Raw genomic sequence first — 20,646 nt, forward strand, 5'->3', positions numbered from 1 at the left:
CAGCGGATGTTGATTTAAGAGGGGAGGATTGCAGAACTCTTGTCAAGTGGAAAGGGTTATGAATCTCCCATGATTATTAACCCCACAGTACTGAAGACAAAGAAGGCGGGGACAACAAAACGTGACTTGTTTAGCAGGAGTGGTCCTTCAACACCGCGCATCAGCAGTGCCCAGGAAATGAGCCTGGGAATCCCATCACCACCCCGCAGATGAGAGAGCTTCCTGTTCGGACATACCACGGGCGGGCACAGGCACATGTGCACGTCCACCGAGTGGGTTTCAGGACGTCCTTCCGGCAGCCCTCTTTGCTGAGCATAGCACTTCCCCTCCTGAGTCGCCACGGGCATCCTGTTTGTCCTGGGGTGGAAGTGTTGGAATCTGTTCCCATCGTCAGGTCGCTTCACGATGTGGTTGCTTCTTGCTGTTCATATTCCCAAGGTGGTCTCCTAAGGCGTGTCCACTGCAGAGAATATGTAAAAAGAATGCTTCTCTTTTTAGAACATGGTCCTGTCCACCTCTTTACCACTGCGCCTGCCGAGCCACACCCAGACCAGTTGCGTTTGTCAGAAGCTCGGACTGCTTCTGGTAGTGAATGCATCCATGAGCCACTTTATTCTTATTTGTTACATGGTTGTGCTTCATTTTAGAAGGAGGACCTGAGTCTTTATCAAAATAGGAACGTGATCATTTCAGAACCCCATTTTTCTGAGTAGATCTTGAAATAGTTTTTTAAAATGAAGATGGCACTTAAAAAAAATACAATACAAGCTTTGTTCATCAGGTTCCTCTGTTGGTGAGATTATTTAACCTGGGAATATTTCAGCCAAAGACGGTTCCCTGAGAGAGTGCTGGCTGCCATTCTGAGTACTGTTTATTCAGGAAAGAATGAAGAAAACCACCACATACTGTGCAGAAGCAGCAACTGCTATTTCAAAATGGGATATTAAAGATGGAACTAATGTCTTGGTCTGTGAGCAGGTTCTTCTCCTGTAGTAGGAGGGGAATGAGAAGAGTAAGGTCATCCCTCAGTACCCGAGGGGAGACTGGCTCCAGGACCCGCTGTGGATATCAAAGTCCACCGATGCTCAAGTCCCACAGTCAGCCCTGCGCATCCACAGCTCCACATCCGAGGTTCAACCAACCACGGATCGTGTAGTAGTTCTGTAGTATTTATTGAAAAAAATCCGTGTATAAGTGGACCTGTGCCATTCATGCCCCTGTTCTTCAGACGTCAACTGTATCACTATGATGAGGAATTGGGACTCAAGCCAGACCAAGGCAGAACACATGAGAAATGGAGATGAGGAACAGGGCTGCCCTTTACCAACCAGACTGTGAAGAAGGAATCGTCCTCGGTCCCCTGCCAGGACTTGTCACCAGCCAGTAGAGGTGCTGGTGCAGACTTTGTGGGCTATTTGGCCCAGACCTCACATTTGTGAAGGTTTCATATTTAGTCTTTAAAAATATCACTGAATGAATTTAATATATAGTTTGTCTATATTTAAATCATTTGCTGCCCTACGTGTAGAATGATTACCTTAACCCGTTCTCACATTTCTTCGTGTTTTAGTAAGTGGAAGTATTCCTGCCTCTTCCCTCCTCACCTCCTTCCCTGTTCTCTGAGCATACGCTTCTTGTCTGCAGGGCTCCTGATACTGGCGTCTACACGGGGTCCCAGTTATCTTTGTCCTGACTGTAAGCTGGGAATGTTCCATTCAAGTCTTTTACGTTGCTAGAGCCAAACAGCTATGGTGGTAGGGGATAGGTGGGTGGGGTTTATTGTGGTGATAACATTTACTTACATTTGGGATCCTGCTGGTGTTCAAATCATTACTACTGTGCAGTCATGCCACCCTGTCGCCTTCTGGTCATGTCTGTTTTCTAAGCCCCCTGGTGGTCCATGGCCATCACCATGATGTAGTAGTAAAAGCTGCCCCCCGTGAGTCTAATGCTATGAGCTGCTGAACCTGGAGCCCCTGCCTCTGTGCTGCTCATCCTCTCATTCACTGGATAAATATTCCCTGTGTGTCTACACTCAGGCATGGCGCTGGTGCTCTGGCTATACGATATGGAGAAAGATAGACACAGTCTCCAGGTGCCAGATGTTTTCCCCTTCCTCCTCGCTGCTCCAAGCTCATGCCGACCTACCGAAGCCCCCATCTTGATATTCCATCTGGCCTCAGCCACCTGCTTAGGTTTCCAAGGTACCTTGCCACACCACAAGAATTTAAGGGTAACTTCTGTTGATACTGATGGAGAAATAACGTACCAAAACGTCTTCCTGGAGAGAGGCTGAACGGCCTTAAAGCCGTGGTGAGGCAGGGTATTCTTTAAGTCATTCAGGTGCCACGATGGATTGGAAAATGGCCCAGAAGGAAGGAGGCTCTTCTTTTCAGGCTAAAGAACAGCCTCCTTGTTGGGAAGGGAATAATCAATCCCAGATGGAGAAAAGAGACCACGTTCCCTTTGCTTTTCCATTCAAATCTAATCTCATGACATGAGTTTCTGACATGAGTAGCATTCTTGCCCAGACTTGTGGCCCCAGGGAGGGGATGGTTATTTAAGACAGCTGGCTCCCCATGCAAGCCATATAATTTGATGATAAATGCTTACAGACAACTTCCCTTACTCGCTGGTCCCGGTCCCAGTTTAATTGACACCCCCGGAGATTTGCAAAAAAATACAAAGATGTTTCTTTGAAAGAGTATCATCTCTCTGGATGCAAGAAAAAGATAAGAAATTCTACATGCATACAGTTCATCAGTATTTCCCAGCTTATGGAACTCTTCAGGGAGGGATTCCTTTTATGCATTCCCTGTGAAACAGAAGTTTCCTGTGCCTTTAAAACCTGTCTTGTGTTATAGTGTACAATAAATCTGACATATGATTTTGTTTTTTTCTTCCTTTGCTTTGTCTTTTGGAAGGATCTATTCCTATGAATTAGTAGTTTTAAGTCATCTTGCAGACTTTTCTTTTCTGAAAGCTTAGATATAGCCCTGTCATGAATAATTTTAAGTTTTAGTAATTTAAAAATTCTTTTTTCCAGAGTTTATACTCCTTTGGTGTCAAGAAACCCTGTTCTTGGAATAACAGTTACGCCTAAGTCTCTAGACCTAAATGTCAAGCATTTGCTGCACATTCCTTTCTCATAGTTGGAGATGAAGTCTGTGGGCAAAGAAGGAATTGACTCACACATCTGTTATTCTATCTGGGAACTTACTTGGTCACCCTAATGGTTATAATATATAAACTGAAATGAATAGTCTGAGAAAATAGGCATTTATCTGAAAGATTCTGAAAGTTTTGAGGGTATGTACAATTTATCTTTGCAATCAAAAATAGTAATGTTAAATGGTACAATGATAATCTTTTAAAAACAAAAACTTTAGGAAAGGATTAATGAGCTAAAAAAAAAAAAGAGTAAGAAAAACTAAGGCCTGGCTAGATTTTAAAATCAATACTGAGTGAAAAAAGCAAATTGCAGGGTGATGTATTTAGTATGCTATAACTTATATAAAGTTTTTACAGCATACTGAACAATATTGCTGGTTGTCTCTAACACAAAGTCTAAAAACATGGCTTGGAAGGACCCAGGCTAAATACGTCATAATATTTTCCTGGAGTGGTGGAGAAGAAAGGCAGGCAAGAGGGAGGGGGATGGGGCTTGGGACCAGGAACAAAAGAGATTTTAACTTATTGTTTATTTCTATATATTAAAGGGATCTGAGGCCAACATGACCAAATGACATTTGTTAACTCTAGGGGCTGGACATTACTCTTTGGTCCTAAATATATTCAATTACCTTAAAATGAAAAAGCAACAAAAAGATTTTTCTACCTTCATTCTAAAGTTTCACACAAATGGGAGTAGTGGTGCACAGTCAATGGATACAACTCTTCTGTGTGTGTTTGTATCTTTGATAAACTGATGACTCTGACTGCTGCGTATCTTGCCGTAAGTCCTCCTAAACTAAGGACTTGTTCTAACAACTTGCAAATCAGTTATGTATACGTTAGTGTAACAAGTCTTGGCTGTGTTTCAGGAGCAGGTGCCTTTTAAACAGGAAAATCTAATTGTGGTATTTGCCTCTGCCAATAGCGCTTTTCGTTTTAAAAGTGTTGCCCTAAATGATTCAAACGGATGGCATGCTTTCCATTTCTAAATAGCCCCAGGCATATAACTTACTCAGAGGATTTCTCGGCTGTAAAAGTGAGACTTCCCCCTGCTAAGAAGACTGTGTTGGAAAAAATTTTCTCATTGCTTTTCATGTAGGATTGATGTTGGTTCGAAAATGAAAATTTTGATTCCTTGTCATGGTGAAAATAGACGTAGCTATAGAAAGCAACATCTTAAGGTTTCTGCAGCACAGAACTGCCCACTTATTTTGGACTCAAATCTAGCCTACTCACCAGGCTGGAGCATAGCTTAAAACTAGGAAATATACAAAGGGAACTTTGTCATTAGATGGTGTAAAATTTGGGCACTAAAGTTTCTTTCCTTCCAATCAAAGCCTCTAATTCTCGTCCAGTTTACTCTTCCTTTACACTGGTTCACAAAACCTAAGATAGCTCTCCAGAACGTTAAATACAGCGAATTAGAAGTGGGCAGAGGGGCTGCTAAAAGAGTAGTTGGGGTGGTCCTTTTGATACAAGAAGTGAAGGTTCAGAGCATGATGGCAAGGGAGGAGGAAAATAACTTTATTAAGATGAAAGAAACAGGACTTCCCTGGTGGCGCAGTGGTTAAGAATCCGCCTGCCAATGCAGGGGACACGGGTTCGAGCCCTGGTCCTGGAAGATCCCACATGCCGCGGAGCAATTAAGCCCGTGCGCCACAACTATTGAGCCTGCGCTCTAGAGCCCACGAACCACAACTACTGAAGCCTACACTCCTAGAGCCCGTGCTCTGCAACAAGAGAAGCCACCGCAATGAGAAGCTCGCGCTTGGCAATGAAGAGTAGCCCCCACTTGCCTCAACTAGAGGAAGCCCATGCGCAGCAACAAAGACCCAACACAGCCAAAACTAAAAACAAATAAATTAATTTTTAAAAAAAGATGAAAGAAACATAAAAAACAGATATGATTCTTTTTTTAAAGATAAGGGGAATTCCTCTGCAGTCCAGTGATTAAGACTCCGTGCTTTCACTGCCGAGGGTCTGGAGTCTATCCCTTGTTGGGGAACTAAGATCCCACAAGCCGCAGGGCACAGCCAAAAAGGAAAAAAAAAAAAAAAAAAAAACTACTAAAAAAATAAAGATAGGGATGATTTTCCTACAAACCTAAATAGCCCTACTACATTAGAGCATGTAATGGTGTTCTGATAGTGCTGAGTGGTTGGTTGGTGCTTTCCAGAATAAGTATGGAATTAACTGACCAAGTTTTTCCATACCCCTTTCACTAATGGTTCTCTTAGTCTTGATTCCAAGGGTCTTTATTACCTGAATGTGCTTACCATATGCTAAACTGTATGCAGAGGATGAATTTCTGGAAAGTGTTGCAGGTTTTGCCTTTATGTTAAAATCTTAAAGGTCACAGTATTTCTTACTGCATATTATACTCTAAGAATCTCCAGTCTGGCAGCAAATGGAGTCCTATTCTAAAAACCATATGATTCCAACCTGTGCTTGTAATTTGTTTTTAGTAAGAGTTAGCCAGTTTGTTTGAAGATATCAATTTCAGAATATATTCAGTATTCCCTAAAGTATAGGAGGTTGGCCCGAACTTGTACTGACCTTATGGCATTACTTAGAAGTTGATCCTTAAAAAAAAAAAAAAAAAAAACCTAGATATACACTTACATACTTGCCATTCATTTACTTCATAAAAGTATGACATAGAAAAATAGTCTGGTTATTTGGGTTTTAGACAAGTATAAAAACTTCTCTGACTTATCTCAATAAACTCTCTTATGCCATTTTCATAGATTGTAAATCACACTGTTTTCTTCTTTAGGGAGACAGTGTGTGGTCAAGTACAAAGGATACATTCCAAGTCAGACAGGCAGAGTTCAAATCTCAGCTCCTCCCTCACTGGCTGTGTGACCTCGATCAAGTTACTTAACCTCTTTGAGCCTTTGTTTCTTTTTTTGTAAAATTGGAAAAATCACGCCCACTTCATAGGGTTGTTCTGGGGGTTCAATGAAATTGATGTGTAAATGAGAGATTCGTGGGGTACAGTGTGTAGGTAAGTGTGCCGTGCGTGCTTGTTCCCTTTCACTTTCTGTTGGAAACAGAAAAATTTGGATTAGAAAATTGCCACCTTCAGTTTGGTTCTCAGTTGCCTCTTCTGTAACACTTATGATTTCATTGTTTATTGTTGGAAGATGCCTGAGTCCTAGGGAACATTGACTCAAAGTTCTAGTCACATCTGCTTGAAAACATTTGGCTCCCACTTCAGAATTAGAGGAAAATTCATGATGGTTGGTTTAATAAATTTCTTCTGACTTCTTCACCTGAATTCTTCTAAAATTTTGCTCCAGCCTCTTTCCCTTGGTGGAAAGCTCTGGAGTAGATTTGAAACTTTTTTTTTTCCTGTAGGAATTAAAACTGGGGCCCTCAGTGGGGGGCAGTCAGAGGGTCAGTTTAGAAATCATTTCCTTTATAGGAAGAGTGATCATTGTCTCTCCTCCCAGAATAACGTTTGGTAGCTAACTATCTCTGAATTTTTCAAGGTCTTTTCAAGGTTTCTTCCTGAAACAAATCTTTGGCCTCAAGATTCTATGATTAGTCTTGATTGGAGAATCATCATTATTATGGGGAGGCCACAGTGGGAAAAGGAAGGTTAGGTCCAGTATTTTTAAATGAAAGCAAACTAAATGTAGAGAGTTGTCTGCAGATGCCACTGAGAAGCCCTTTACTGTAAGTACCGTCATCTTTTAGCTTCAGTTCTGTTTCCATGGCAGCCACATGGTTGGTGGGTGCCTGGCTGAATGGTTTTACGGGAAGCTGAAAAACATTGCTATTCTAAGTAGCTTTCTTTTTGTTGTAGAAAGGAGTCCTTCCCTGACTGCAGGCTAGCCAGCATTTACTGGGAACAAAGCAGGCTATTTATGCTGATTGTATTCTCGGTAGAGGGTAAAGAAATGGGGAGAATCCCAGCCCCTGCTGACTGACCTGTGCATTTATTTTTCTGGTTGTTGTTTCTAGCATTTTGGAAGAACCAAGTGACTTATTTTATTTCTTTATTTCAGGTATGATTTCCCTGTTCATTTTAAACAGAACTTATACTCCAGAGATAGAACTGGTTAAAAAAATAAATAAAAAAATAAGAGTGGTGGGAGCAGTGGTGTGTGTCTGGGATAATGCTAGTTATGGTGAAGTCAATCTGCTGAATTTATAGCTTTCAAGTATCTATAAGGGCAGTGTATGAAAAAAAAAAGTGTCCCCTGCTAACAATAGAAACAGGAAGGTAATGGCTCAGGCAGTTATAATATTAGGCTTATCCTTTATTGTATATTAAAATTGTTCTTTGGATTTTTTAAATATTAAAAAAAGTTATGTTTCTGTTTGTTTATATGATAGAAAAATTATGGTACAATAGTCTATGGGGGGTTCAAAATGCAGTTCTCTTTTGGCAGTTTATGACTTGTAATGTGACCATTTCTTAGGAAAAAACAAAAGCAAGGGTATCGATGCAATTCCATTAAAAGCCTATATAATAATTTTAGTTTCAAATATAAGCCACTTACTGGACTTTCTTTCTGGAACTCCTTCAAATCCTCTTTAGAAGTAAGCTAGAAAAAAATGTTGCTGCCTAACTACTCTTCTGTAGAGGCCACCTTTCAAAGCTGAACTCTGATAGTGAAAGCATTTGATTTCAAAAGGAACTGTGGACGTTTGTTCTCTCTCTCTCTCTCTCTCCCTCTTTCTTTCCTATACACACACAGTTAAAATGAAAGAAAACCCATAAATTCCAACATGTATTTTTTTACTTCTGATATCCATCATGCCATTATTCCTTTGATAAAGTGCGATCCTTGCTCCAAAAGGTAGACATTACAAAGGTGCTAAGATTTTGACCCTGACTCTATTTAGGTAAGTTCTTGTTAGTTTAAACTAGTCTCTCACTGAGATCCAATGATGTTTGTTTTGCATTTTTATCAGGTCTTGGAGATTTTCAATAAAATAGGCTTCGAAAGTATCTCAAGAGATCCTTATTTGATAGAACCCCAAGTATTTGAATGGCACCAAATGGCAAGTTTAATTGCAAATGCTTTCCTCTACCAAGTGGTTGTAGTAGTAGAGTTCATAAGCAGTTTTTCTCAGATCACTCTAAAATCATGATGAGATTTAATTCCTGAAAGGGCTTACGTGATCTAAGATGAGTATTTTAAAGTATCCGGAGCCAAAATTTGATTACCAAGTATTTGCTGAATACCTCCTATAAGGAGCTAAGGGTTTGACTGGTGTGGTCAAAGAGTTTATAGATTATGTTGGCATAGAAAACTAACATCATAAATCTGGGAACAAAGACTACCTTGTATGATAACGGGTTGATAAGAATTCATAGAAAGAGTGTGAGATGGAGCCTCTAGGGAGGGCTACCTGGAAGAAAAGGGACTCAGGGCATTTCATTAATTCCACAGAAATTTACTGAACAGCTCCTACGTGCTAGGTGCTATGTATTGATACTACGCTAGAATTCTAGTGATGCCCAAGACAACGATCCTACGTGTGTGGAGCTCGCACTCTGGTAAGAGGTCCAGGCGCAAAAACCAGGCAATTGCCTCAATGATAGTATCTATGTTGGGCAAATTACAGAGTAAGTGTTAAGGCAACACCTGGACTTGGAGCTCATGAAGATTGCGTTGATGACGATTTCTTTGAGGAAATGTGAAGCTGAAACGAACAGAAAGAAATCCCAAATGGACATTGCTGTTTACCCACTTATAATAGTGTTCCTTTTTTTCTCTCGCAGAAAAATACACTCAACTTTTCTGAAAGCATTGTCCTAAAATATAAATAAGCGTTTCTTAGAAACTAAAATATTTAGACTATACAACTTTGTAGTAGGAAGTGATCTTAGAGAAATCCATCCTGCTTTACCAACAACTAACTCCTTTGTAACTCTGGAAAGGGTAAGAAACACAAGATTTCCAGAGTGCTAGGGGGTCAGGAAATGGAGACCTTCTGTAGTTCAGAAAGCAAGTGTCCAAGGAGGATGACATCTCTGTGTTCTCCACCTTTTTTCTTTGGAGGAAAAGGTTTATTATGCTCCTAATACATGCGTAGTGTTTTTATCAGACCTCAAGCCCTTTGTTTCTGTATCCTTTGGCAGAGACCAAACAGAGAAAGAAAAAAAAAAGTGGTTGGGGCAATCTCTTAAGAACTAGCACTGGAATTATGGCTGCCACCTTTTTACCCTGATCTAATTAATCTGTCGACTGAAGGATAGAAAAATTACTGTTTTTAAATGGCCCACATTCATTTGGAAAACTCAGATATGCTCCTGTAGATACATTATTTCTCAGTCTGACGTTTCCCCCTTAGAGCCTGCTGATGGCTTTAATTTTGTACCTTAGCAGAATTATTACTTTCTCCTCGTGTGTGTAGCTTGCTTTCATAAGCCACAGAACATCCATTATTCGTGAGGAGCTTCTTGCATGGAAAAAAGAATTTAGAAGCAAACCGTAAGAGGTCTTCTAAACTGATAACGCTTTTCCTCACCCTGTTAAGAATGACTTTGAGACATTATTCAAGGCATTGATACGTTTTTTTCTGAGTCAGGTTTAGTGACATGGCCCATAACTCAATGTTAAATGCCAGTTTTAAAAATGTATGATAAAAGGAGCAAACAGACCACCAGAGTTGAAGAGCAAGAAATATGTTTTAAAAAACTATAAAAGAGGGCTTCCCTGCTGGTGCAGTGGTTGAGAATCTGCCTGCCAATGCAGGGGACACGGGTTCGAGCCCTGGTCTGGGAAGATCCCACATGCCGCGGAGCAACTGGGCCCGTGAGCCACAATTGCTGAGCCTGCGCGTCTGGAGCCTGTGCTCTGCAACAAGAGAGGCCGCGTTAGTGAGAGGCCCGCGCACCACGATGAAGAGTGGCCCCCGCTTGCCACAACTAGAGAAAGCCCTCGCGCAGAAACGAAGACCCAACACAGCCATAAATAAATAAATAAATAAATAATTAATTTAAAAAAAAACTATAAAAGGTAGATTTATCTAAGTGTCCAAACATATGAAATATTCTAAAGGTATTAAATATTTTACGGGATCCTGTTTTTCATCAAGTTATTTCTTTTGGGTGTTCTTCTATTCCAGCATTCTCTTATTGGAACGTTTTGATGGTACTTACTACTATTCTTGTTCATCTCCACCACTAGCCTGTGCTTCTTGTCTTTTGTTTATGCCTGGCATATAGTAGGGACATGATTCATGTTAGATTGAATGTACAGTAGTAAACTAATGTGGCTTCCATTGGTGAGAGAGAGTTATTTTAGCTTACATCAGACGCTGAGCATTTTATCAGATTTTTAAAAAATTATTTATTTATTTATTTAGGCTGCACCGGGTCTTAGCTGCAGCTTGTGGGATCTTTAGTTGCAGCATGGGAGCGTGGAGTCTTACCCACTGGACCACCAGGGAGGTCCCTCAGATGTTTTACTTTGAAAAGTATCAACTGAGTTTGGAGCACTATGAAGAACAATTAAATATGTGGTCCCATATGCTCGTGAAATTTCAGCATGGGCGAGTAATGACTGCATTACATGGAGGCCTAGTATTACACAAATATAATTTTGGCATAAAATTAGATGGATATGCTTACAGCTCTGTCTTTATATTATCTAAAAATGTTGACATTTATAGGTATAGCTTACATACATAGATAATAAGCCAATGCTTTGCTTTGATATATTACATTTAAGTTAATTCTTTTTCTCGTTTGTAATTATTCTAGGGAGCTGTTGGTAGAAACATTTTTTAATATATGCATATAAACATATATATTTTACATGTCATATGTATACCTATATGTGTTTATCGTATATTACATGAATCACATTTTTGTGTAGAATATCTGGGAGCTTAAGATATCTTAATTTGGGAGGCAGTGATTTTTTCCACAAGTGAAGACTATCAGTGGCAGCTTTCCAAGTTGTCAGTGATTTTTTTTCTCGGAAAATATCTAATTTATTGAACTTGTAGGAAAGCACGTATTATTTTTTTGTGTATACTTAAAGAAAAGATTATCCATTAAGTTAAATTTTTAAAAAAACATTTGAGGCCGTGAATTAATGAAAATGAAGAAATAACGTGTACCAGCTCCTTTCACGTACTATCACATTTTTCCCTTAAAGACGAAATGAAACTGGTCTGCTGCCCGTTTTGTGGACAGAGAAATGAGCCTCCGAGAGGTTAAGTATCTCCCCAAGGTCCCACCTGTATGAAAGGGAGGAGGTGCAGCACGGTGGTCCTCTGCTCCAGCAAAGCTTGTGCTGAGCCTGTGCTTCCTGCACGGACATCTGTAGTTTAAACAATACCATAAATGAGTTATCCTGTACAATGAAGGTAGAAACAGAACTGAAATCTGCTCGTTCTTCTGTGCCTGTTAGTTTTTTAGCTCACCTTTAATCATGCTCATCAACTTGCACCTCTGCCTGCTGGCGTTCTGTTTCTAGCATGTTTTAGGTTTACGGTTTAGTTAAACATGGTAATGACAGTGCATAACAGTCCATGTTTACGTTGTGAAAATATGAACAGAGACTTGTATTTTAAATCAGCAGCAGCAGCGGGAGAGAAGTTCCCATTCATTCCTTATTTACTCATTATCGGTGGAATCTAGGTTTTTGCATCATCTGTGTTCCTATCGATTTTCTTCTACTGACCGGTCAGGTGCAACCCCATGAAACGGTAACAATTCCAGCTTAAAAGGGTTTGATTTTTCTAAAACACTGTCTCGGCTGGGTAGCTGCTTTCTAGTTTTAGAACCAAGAATGTCTATTATGCAGGTTGTGGGACCCTGAATGCGCCCCTATTGCTGCCTGCAGGCATGTCATATTTCCCTCCCCATTCATTCTCCCCACAATCACAGGTTGCAATTCCACACCTTTTTTTTCTCCACGAGTCTGCTGTACTTCCTCCTTCCCCCACCCCTGGCCCCTGCCTCACTTTGAGCTGAGGACTTTGCTTCAAGCTTTCTCAGTGAAGCAGGAAGCAATCCACCAGCTCTCCCACCCCCACCACATGTCCCCACCTAGCAGCTTCCACCTGGTCCTCTTTATTGCCAAAGACTGACCATAGTCTCATGCAAGTCGAGCCCTTCCACCTGCACACTGATCCCACGCCCTCTCACAAAGGGATGCAGCTCTAGCAGTTCCCTGTCTTGCCTCACCATTTTTGTCTTACTAGATCATTGCAACAGCATAGTAACTTGTGTTATCTCTCTCATCTTGAAAACAAGCTCTCTTGACCATGGATGGACTCCCTGCTTCCTTCTGCCACCTCCCCATTCCTCTGCTCCACTCTTCCAATCGCAACTCCCTGAAAAAGTTGTCTGCATTCACTGTCTTCAGTTCTTCTCCTGTCCTCTGTTAAAGGTGCTGCAAGTAGACTTTCTTTTCAACCACTGCACCAAAACTACTTCTGATCTTCAAGACCAGCGACCTCCTTGTTGCTCAATTCAGTGGTCACTTCTCAGTCTTCATCTTACATAGCCTGTCAGTAACATTGACTCAGCTGATTGCTCCTCCTCCTTGAAACACTTTCTTAGCTTGGTTTCCAGCAAACTACAAGCGCTCGCTTTTCTTCCTCCCTCACTGACTGTTCCCTTTCAGTCTTCTTTGCTGTTTTTGCTTCTTCGCCCTGACCTTGTAAAGTTGCTGGGTTTCGGAGCTCGGGGCTTAGACCGCTTCCCTATGTGCATTAATTGCTGTAATTGAGCTCAAGATTTTAAATACCATTGATATGCTGGTGAGTCCCAAATTTATATCTCCAGGCTAGATCTCTCTCATGAAATTCAGATTTGTTTATATCCAACTTTCCACCCAACACCTCCACCTGGATGTTTAATAGGCATTTCGCAGTTCACATGCCAAATCTAAATTCGTGGGCATCCTCTCCACCACCAGCCTTGCCCGTTACCTTGTACTCTTCCATGAGAGTTAATGGCAAGCCCATCCTTTTAGTGGCTCAAGCCAAAAACCCTGAGCCATCACATTCTTCTCTCTTCTCTCAGGTCCCCATAGCCTTCTCATTCCATCCACTCCTGGCACAGGGCGCTCTCGTTGCCTGAGTAGCAATAGCCTCCAACTACGCTGCCATCTGTCCTTGCCCTTTTAGAGTTTAGTCTGAGCACCGTGTATCCTGTTCAAAGTAAGTCATGTTGTGCGGTCCTCTGCTCCACAGCCTCTAGTGGTTTCCCATCTCACCCAGAGGAAAGCCAAAGTCCTGACCAGCAGCTGACAAAGCCCTACCCCATCTGCTTGCCTCCGTCCCCTTGCTGACCTGCTCTCCTGCAATGACTCTTCCCCCTCTAACTGTGCTCCAGGACTGTTTCCCGTGACCATGCCAAGGCTTTTGAATATTCTCTTCTGTTTCCTGGAACACTGCCCTCCCACCTCCCTCCCTAGACATTCATGCAGCTTCTCCCTTACCTCTCTTAATATTTTGTTCAGATGTCACCTTTGCAGTGAAGCTGTTTAGTATTGCAGCACCCATGCCCTGCATTCACTATTCCCCATCCTTGTTTTCTTTCTCTGTAGCACTTATCACCTTTTGACATTGCATACATTTACTTATGCATTTTTATCCTGTGTCAACTCACACTGGCTTCATGAGGGCAAGGATTTCTTTCTCACTCTGTTTTTTGTTGTTGTTGTTTGTTTTGTTTTGTTTTACTGATGTTTCTGTAGCACCTAGCGTGGTGACTGGCACATAAGTTCTCAATACAAATTTGTTGAATGAATGAAAACGGGAGTTGTTTAATATCTTGTGAGGTATGTTGGTATCCTGAGTACACGTTAATAAAATAAAATTAGCCAAAATACATGTTTGCTTATCTCAGTTTATCATTTATTTATATGACACCTATCATTGCTTGAGAGTAGTGATGACTTATTTGAGGTAAATCTGAACCAATTGCTAATTATATAATTTGGTTAACTGTTTAACCAGATATGTACTTAATGGCTAGAATCTGAATTAAAGGGATGCAGACATCTTATGCAAACCATGTTTGGAAAGCCAAACTTATACTGACAGGTGAAATCATTAAACAATTGGTTAGGAAGAACTATCAATAAACAGAACTGCTGGGGGAGGGGGAATAAACCACCTTTTGATCTGTTATATTCCTTAGACTTGATAAATACCTTTATTCCACATAATAGGCAACTTAATTATTTACTTTGGCATTTATTCTACTCAAATACCGACTAATTTAGTACCAGATGAAATGTTTTCTTGTAATAAAAGCAATTAAAAATTAATTGACTTTTCAAACAGACATTCATACAGGTATATTTTAGAAAATTCGGTTGTAATTTTTTCATGCTAAATTGATTACGAAAACAAATGAAATGTTGATTTTTTAAAAAATGGATTAAACTTTGGTAGATGTCTGTTTTATTTGGCCAAGAAAGTAAAACTGGATTCAGTTCCATTTAAGAACCATTTATTAAATGTATGTGTGTAAAAAACAAAATAGTGGGAGATATGAGAGACATAAATGACTATAAAACAAGGTGGAATGCGGTAAGAACTATAAAAGTAGAAAGGGACTTCCCTGGTGGTCCAGTGGTTAAGACTCTGCACTCCCACTGCAGGGGGCATGGGGTTCGATCCCTGGTTGGGGTTAGATCCTGCATGCTGTGCAGCTCGGCAAAAAAAAAAAAAAAAAAAAGATAAAGGTAGAACGATGAACTCTGGGATTCCACATAAGGGGAGGCACCATGGTGTTAAGTTTATTTATTTATTTATTTTAACTTTTTATCTTATATTGGACTATAGTTGATTAACAATGTTGTGATAGTTTCAGGTGTACAGCAAAGTGGTTGTTATACATGTATCTATTCTTTTTCAAATTATTTTCTCATTTAGTTGCATAATATTGAGCAGAGTTCCCTGTGCTATACAGTAGGTCCTTTTTGGTTATCCATTTTAAATATAGCAGTGTGTACATGTCACCATGGTGTTAAGTTTAAAGCAGAGATATAGATGTGGAGGACCTGTGTCTAAATTCCTGTGCTCGTGTTCATTACCTGTGTGGGGGCAGGTTGCTCACTCTAGATCCGTTTTCTTGTTTGTAAATGATGAGTGATAGTAGTATCAACCTCAGGGATATTGTAGGGATTAATGAGGTAACACATATACAACACAGAGAGACAATTCTGAGAGGTTAAGTGATGCCTAAATTCTGTAAGTCTTACATGTAAGTGATGGTGGTGGAGATGGCAGTGGAGATTGCATCTGTGACACCACTCACCCCAGAGAAGTTACTCTGTGTCTGAGAACTCAATTCCAATAGGACCAGCTCCATACCAAGCCACAGTTCATTCAACAGATATGCATTAAGCATCCACCAAAGCCAGAATTCTCCTAGACGCTAGGGAATGATGAATCAGAAATATCATTGCCTACCTGGAGGTCGCGGCACCAAAGAGTGGTCAGAAAGACCACTTCAGGCTGAGAAACAGCATGGGGAAACATATAGTAGTAAGAACCAGCACTGAAGTAGAAATTACTCAAATGTCCATTAACTGATGAATGAATAAACAAAATGGGGTATATCCAAACAACCGAATATTACTCAGCCGCAGAAAGGAATGAAGTACTAATATGTGCTACGACACGTATGAACCTTAAAAACATGCTAAGGGAAAGAAGCCAGTTGCAGAATGCTACATATTGTATGATTTGATTTATATAAAATATCCAGAATAGGCAAATCCATAGAATCAGAAAGTAGATTATGGGTGCTTAGGAATGAGGAGATGGAGGCATGAGGAGTGAATGGTAATGGGCCCGGGGGTTTCTTTTTAGATGATGAAAATGTTGTCAAATAGATTGTAATGATGGTTGCAGAACTCTGAATATACTAAAAACCATTGAATTCTGTGCTTTAAATGAGTGAATTGTATGGTTTGTGAATTATGTTTCAATAACGCTGTTTAACAAAAAAGAAGCACCAGCACCATACAGGTAGGGAACCCAGAGAAGTCATGATGTGGCTGAGGAGCAGGTGTGCAGAAGAAATGGCAAAGACAAGGTTGGAGGCTCAGGCAGGGTCAGTCTTGTGTGCCCTGTGAAGGAGCATTATCTTGTCAAGGAAGGAGGTCAGTGAGCGCTGTGCATGGTGCGGGCACCCTGGCACCTTAAGAGACTGCATGTGCCCACATGGTCTTCATTTATTTCCACACCTGTGAGAACAGTGATGACTGGAACGAGGGGAGCAGTAAAGACTGGAGTTAGAAAGCCTGTTACTAGGCAGTGGCAGGCGCCATGGCAAGAGAAAGTGAGAGCTGAACCAAGGAGTAGGGATAGAAATATTTGGGAGCCGTGTAGGAAGGAAAAATGATGTGAGGGATTGGTGAAGAAGGGAGGAAAGGATGACTCCCAGGATCCTAGCAAGGATGAAGGGGTGTGTGTGATCGCCACCTGAGATGGAGAGAAACAGTTCTCACAGGAATGGTGAAAAATGTTATTCTTCTATAATGAACTGCATGTTTGTGTCTCCCCAAAATTCATATCTTGGAACCCTAATCCCCAGTGTTGATGCTGAAAGCTCGGCATCTGTACACCGGCACCGAATCAAATCTCAGAGACAGAGTTTTGGGTGAAGTAGAAAAGAATAGCTTTATTGCTTTGCCAGGCAAAGGGGGACACAGTAGGCTCCTGCCCCGAAAACCTGTGTGTCCCCACCTGGGAGGATTTGATGCGGAGTTTTATAGCAGTAGTTCAAGGGTGGGGTTGCTGATAAGATCAGGGTGTGTGCAGGGCCTGCTCTCCTTTACTCTGATCTCCGGTAATTTCTTGATGAGCTTCTCTGGTCCCTTTAATCTGGCCTCTGGTGGTTTTTTGGCTGCTCCTCCCTTGATTAGCATCTGTTCAGATCTGCCCTTTGGAACTCAGGGAAGGTCATGGAGGCTGGAGTGTGTTCCCTACAAACAAGAAAATGGGGGACAGAAAGGCTTCTGTGCCCAGGAGCCCCACAGGGTCCTGCTTGGTTTCAATGTGATGCTATTAAGAGGTGGGGCCTTTGGGAGGTAAGTAGGGTTGCATGAGGTTGTGAGGATGGAGCCCCCATGACGGGATTAGTGCCCTTATAAGAAGAGACAGGAGAGAGCTGGCTTCCTCCTGTGTTGTCCCCCCACTTCCATGTGACGAAACCAGGAAGAGGGTTCTCACCAGAACCCAACCGTGCTGGCACCCTGATCTCAGACTTCCAGCCTCCAGAACTGTGAGAAATAAGTTTCTGTCATTTAAGCCACCCCGTCTATGGTAATTTGTTATAGCAGCCCAAACTGACGAAAACACGCCTTAAAAACACTGTGACCTGAGCTGAGTTTCAGTGAAGTACAGAAGCCACATCTTGCTTGATGAGGGACTGGAGCAGTCTCCATGCCTGTTCCACTTTTGTGTAGTTCACTGTCTTCTCTCTAGAGCATTTTTTTCTAACTCTAGAGTGAGATTTTTTTTTTTCAATAAAAAGCTAAATAGTGATCAGGAAGACTTAAGGAATTATTGAGGTTCTCAATCCTTTCAAGTACTAGAGCACTGATTTTTTTTTTTTAACTGCATTATTATTGGGAGAGGAGTACTTTTTTAGAAAGAAATCTTATCATACATCCCATTAAAAAACCAGGTAAAATTGGAGCCTGTTTGTATCCAAAGTCCTGGAAGATGGTTCTTCTTGTCACCACCGGGATGAAGGGATGAATGTGCTCCCTGGGGTGGGTCCAGGTTCTGTGGGATCTGACAGTGATACAGTATTGGAGAGGGTGGGGTGAAAAAAGAATATGAAATTAAGACTACGTTTAGGTACAGGGACTTGGAAGGGCCATCATTAGCTTCATGGCATGTCTTCCTCTGATCTTAATGATGGTGGTGGTGGTGAAGGTGAGTATTAACACGTTGAGTATCTATATGCCTGGCACCCATTCCAAGCGGTTTTCATATATTAATCCTCAGGACAACCTAAGGCGCAATGTACCAAAGGTACAGAGAGGTCATGCCCAAGGTGACACAGCTGGGACATGGAGTTTCTAGGAGAGAAGAAGGGTAGACCAGTAAACTGGAAGCGGAGACCTCCATCAGCCCCAGCTTTGCCACCTGTTAATGGGAAACCTGGAATACATCACTGAGCCTCCTGTGGATGCCCTTGACTTCACTTGTAAACAGGAACATGATGCCAGCTAGGAGCCCCTCGTTTTGTTGTTCTGAGGTCGGTCAGGAGACATTGTGTGGAAGTGCTCTGTGGAGGGTGAAATGCTTGGAAATGTATGCTATTAAATAGTTTTTCATTCTGACTCAGTGTTATAGGTGAGGCTAGAAAATATATTTAATTTTGCTGACTTTTGTTTCACTTCTAATGTTTCTAATTTATTTCTTGGACATAATTTTTTTTTTTTAGGTTACTTGTCTGCAAGACTTTTTTGGTGACGATGATGTTTTTATTGCATGTGGACCTGAAAAATTCCGTTATGCCCAAGATGACTTTGTCCTGGATCACAGTGGTAAGGCAATTCATTGACCATCTTTGTAACCCTGAAGTGGAGGCTTGGGATTCTCACTTGGTGCGTGTTAAGTGGTCTGGTGTGTTGAAGAAAGATGGCATTAGCAGTACTCTTTTTGAATTAATGAAAGTAGAAAATAAAATGAAGGTATTTACCTAGTTGCAAAAAACAAAAAACCCTAATTCAAGTGAAATAGTTTTCATTTTTTAGCAAGTTGGTTCCATCTCTTTTTATTGCATTGTTTAGCCTCTGAAATGGATTTCCTACCTTCTTCCAGAATGGTTCCTGGCTATGCCACCTTAAATGTATGGATAGTGTTGAACCTGAAACAGTTCATTATACATTTTCCATGTCCATAAAGAGATACATAAAAGGATAGTAAGTTGTTAATAGTGATTATCTCAGGTTTCTTTTTATCTCATTGCTCTGTTCGCAACTTAAAAAAATAAAAAAGCATGCATGGTTTATATATGCAGGAAAAATAAAGCTATTTTCATTGATGGGATAAGAAAATCCCTTTCTCTTAATTTTAGCTAAAAAATGGAGTTTTCCATAGCATGAGTGTGTTTCGTGTTTGGTAATTGCAATCATTGTTGCTTTTGTTGTGGTCATTCATTTACAATGCTTGGTGTCAGTCTATTTATCTCTTGTAAAAATAAAATACAGTGTGTGTGTGTGAAAAAAAATGGAGTTTTCAACTATTTAGCAATAACCTCAGTGATTTCAGATGATTTTGATCCTGGGAATATTGTTCTAATCTGTTGTCTGGAATTAATTTAAACCTATTGCAGTATTAGTGATTATCTTAGCTGATAGTAAAGTCAACTTCATCTTTAAATGAGATAAAATCATAACATGAGATAAGATATAACATTTCACAGAGAAGAGGGATGTTGGAGATTCAGTCCCACTCTTTAATTTCATGAATGAGGAAAGTTGGCTTTTCAAAAATTAAACTGGTGGTAAACCCATTCCAGTTGTAGTGATTCTGACAGTCCAAAATTACAGAAACATATTACCAAATAAATATGGCGACCCATAGACTTTTTAAAATTCAAGATGATACATTCTGTGGTATCAAACTTCCTTGTGTAATTCTTCCCTGTTACACTATGTCACTTATCTTGGGGCGATTTATCTACTTTGTGCTTGGGGCTCATTTATCTACTCTTACTGTTTTTTTCCACTGCTGCCAAATTTCTTGGGGGTTTCTGTACTGTCTTATACTCTGTTGTACTGGCCCTGCTTTAGATTAGTAATGCCACCAGAAAGTCCATAAAGAATTGCCAATACTATCTATGCTAATGCTCTCCCCTGTTCTCATGGGTTGACTGAAAAACGTGCATTTACATATCATCTGTATTTTACATCTTTTTTGACTGTAGCTTAATTTCATTTCATAATATTTCTTCAATGTCAATATGAGTCATTTTGAAAGCTGAGACACTGAAACTCAATAATATTATACTCCAGGTTGTAAAGTTAATTTGGGTGGCAACAACAGCAATAAAACATTTATTGAGCACTTACTATATATGTACTGGGCATTGTACTCAGGGCTTTACATGTATGTTGTAAATTTACCTAAGGGATATTGTTACATGTATCCCTTGAGGGGGAACCAGGACCCTGCCCCAAGGCTGCACTATTGCTTCTTGACTGCTCCTCCCTTGTCTCTGCGTCCCCTCCCTTCCCTGATTAGCAACGGTTTGAACCTGCCCTTTGGAACTCAGGGGAAGTCATGGAAGCTGGAGTCTATTCCCTACAAGAAATGGGGAAACATACCTCTGGATATATGTATATGTATGGTTGATTCGCTTTGTTATAAAGCAGAAGCTAACACACCATTGTGGGGCAATTATACTCCAATAAAGATGTTAAAAAGAAAGAAAGAAAGAAGGAAGGAAGGAAGGAAGGAGAGAGAGAGAGGGAGGGAGGGAGGGAAAGAAAAGAAAGAAACGGGGGACACAGA

At 40.7% G+C, this 20,646-nt stretch overlaps 1 protein-coding gene across 1 annotated transcript in view; it reads left to right on the forward strand.

Moving 5' to 3' along the window:
- The window catches only part of DCLK2 (doublecortin like kinase 2), a 151,172-nt gene that overhangs the window by 70,679 nt on the left and 59,847 nt on the right, over window positions 1-20,646 (forward strand). The window contains 1 exon segment of the mRNA XM_036852031.1: window positions 18,572-18,674. Within this exon segment, the coding sequence (XP_036707926.1) occupies window positions 18,572-18,674 (103 nt within the window).

This window comes from Balaenoptera musculus, chromosome 5 (assembly GCF_009873245.2).
Source record: "Balaenoptera musculus isolate JJ_BM4_2016_0621 chromosome 5, mBalMus1.pri.v3, whole genome shotgun sequence".
In the NCBI taxonomy this organism is placed as follows: domain Eukaryota; kingdom Metazoa; phylum Chordata; class Mammalia; order Artiodactyla; family Balaenopteridae; genus Balaenoptera; species Balaenoptera musculus.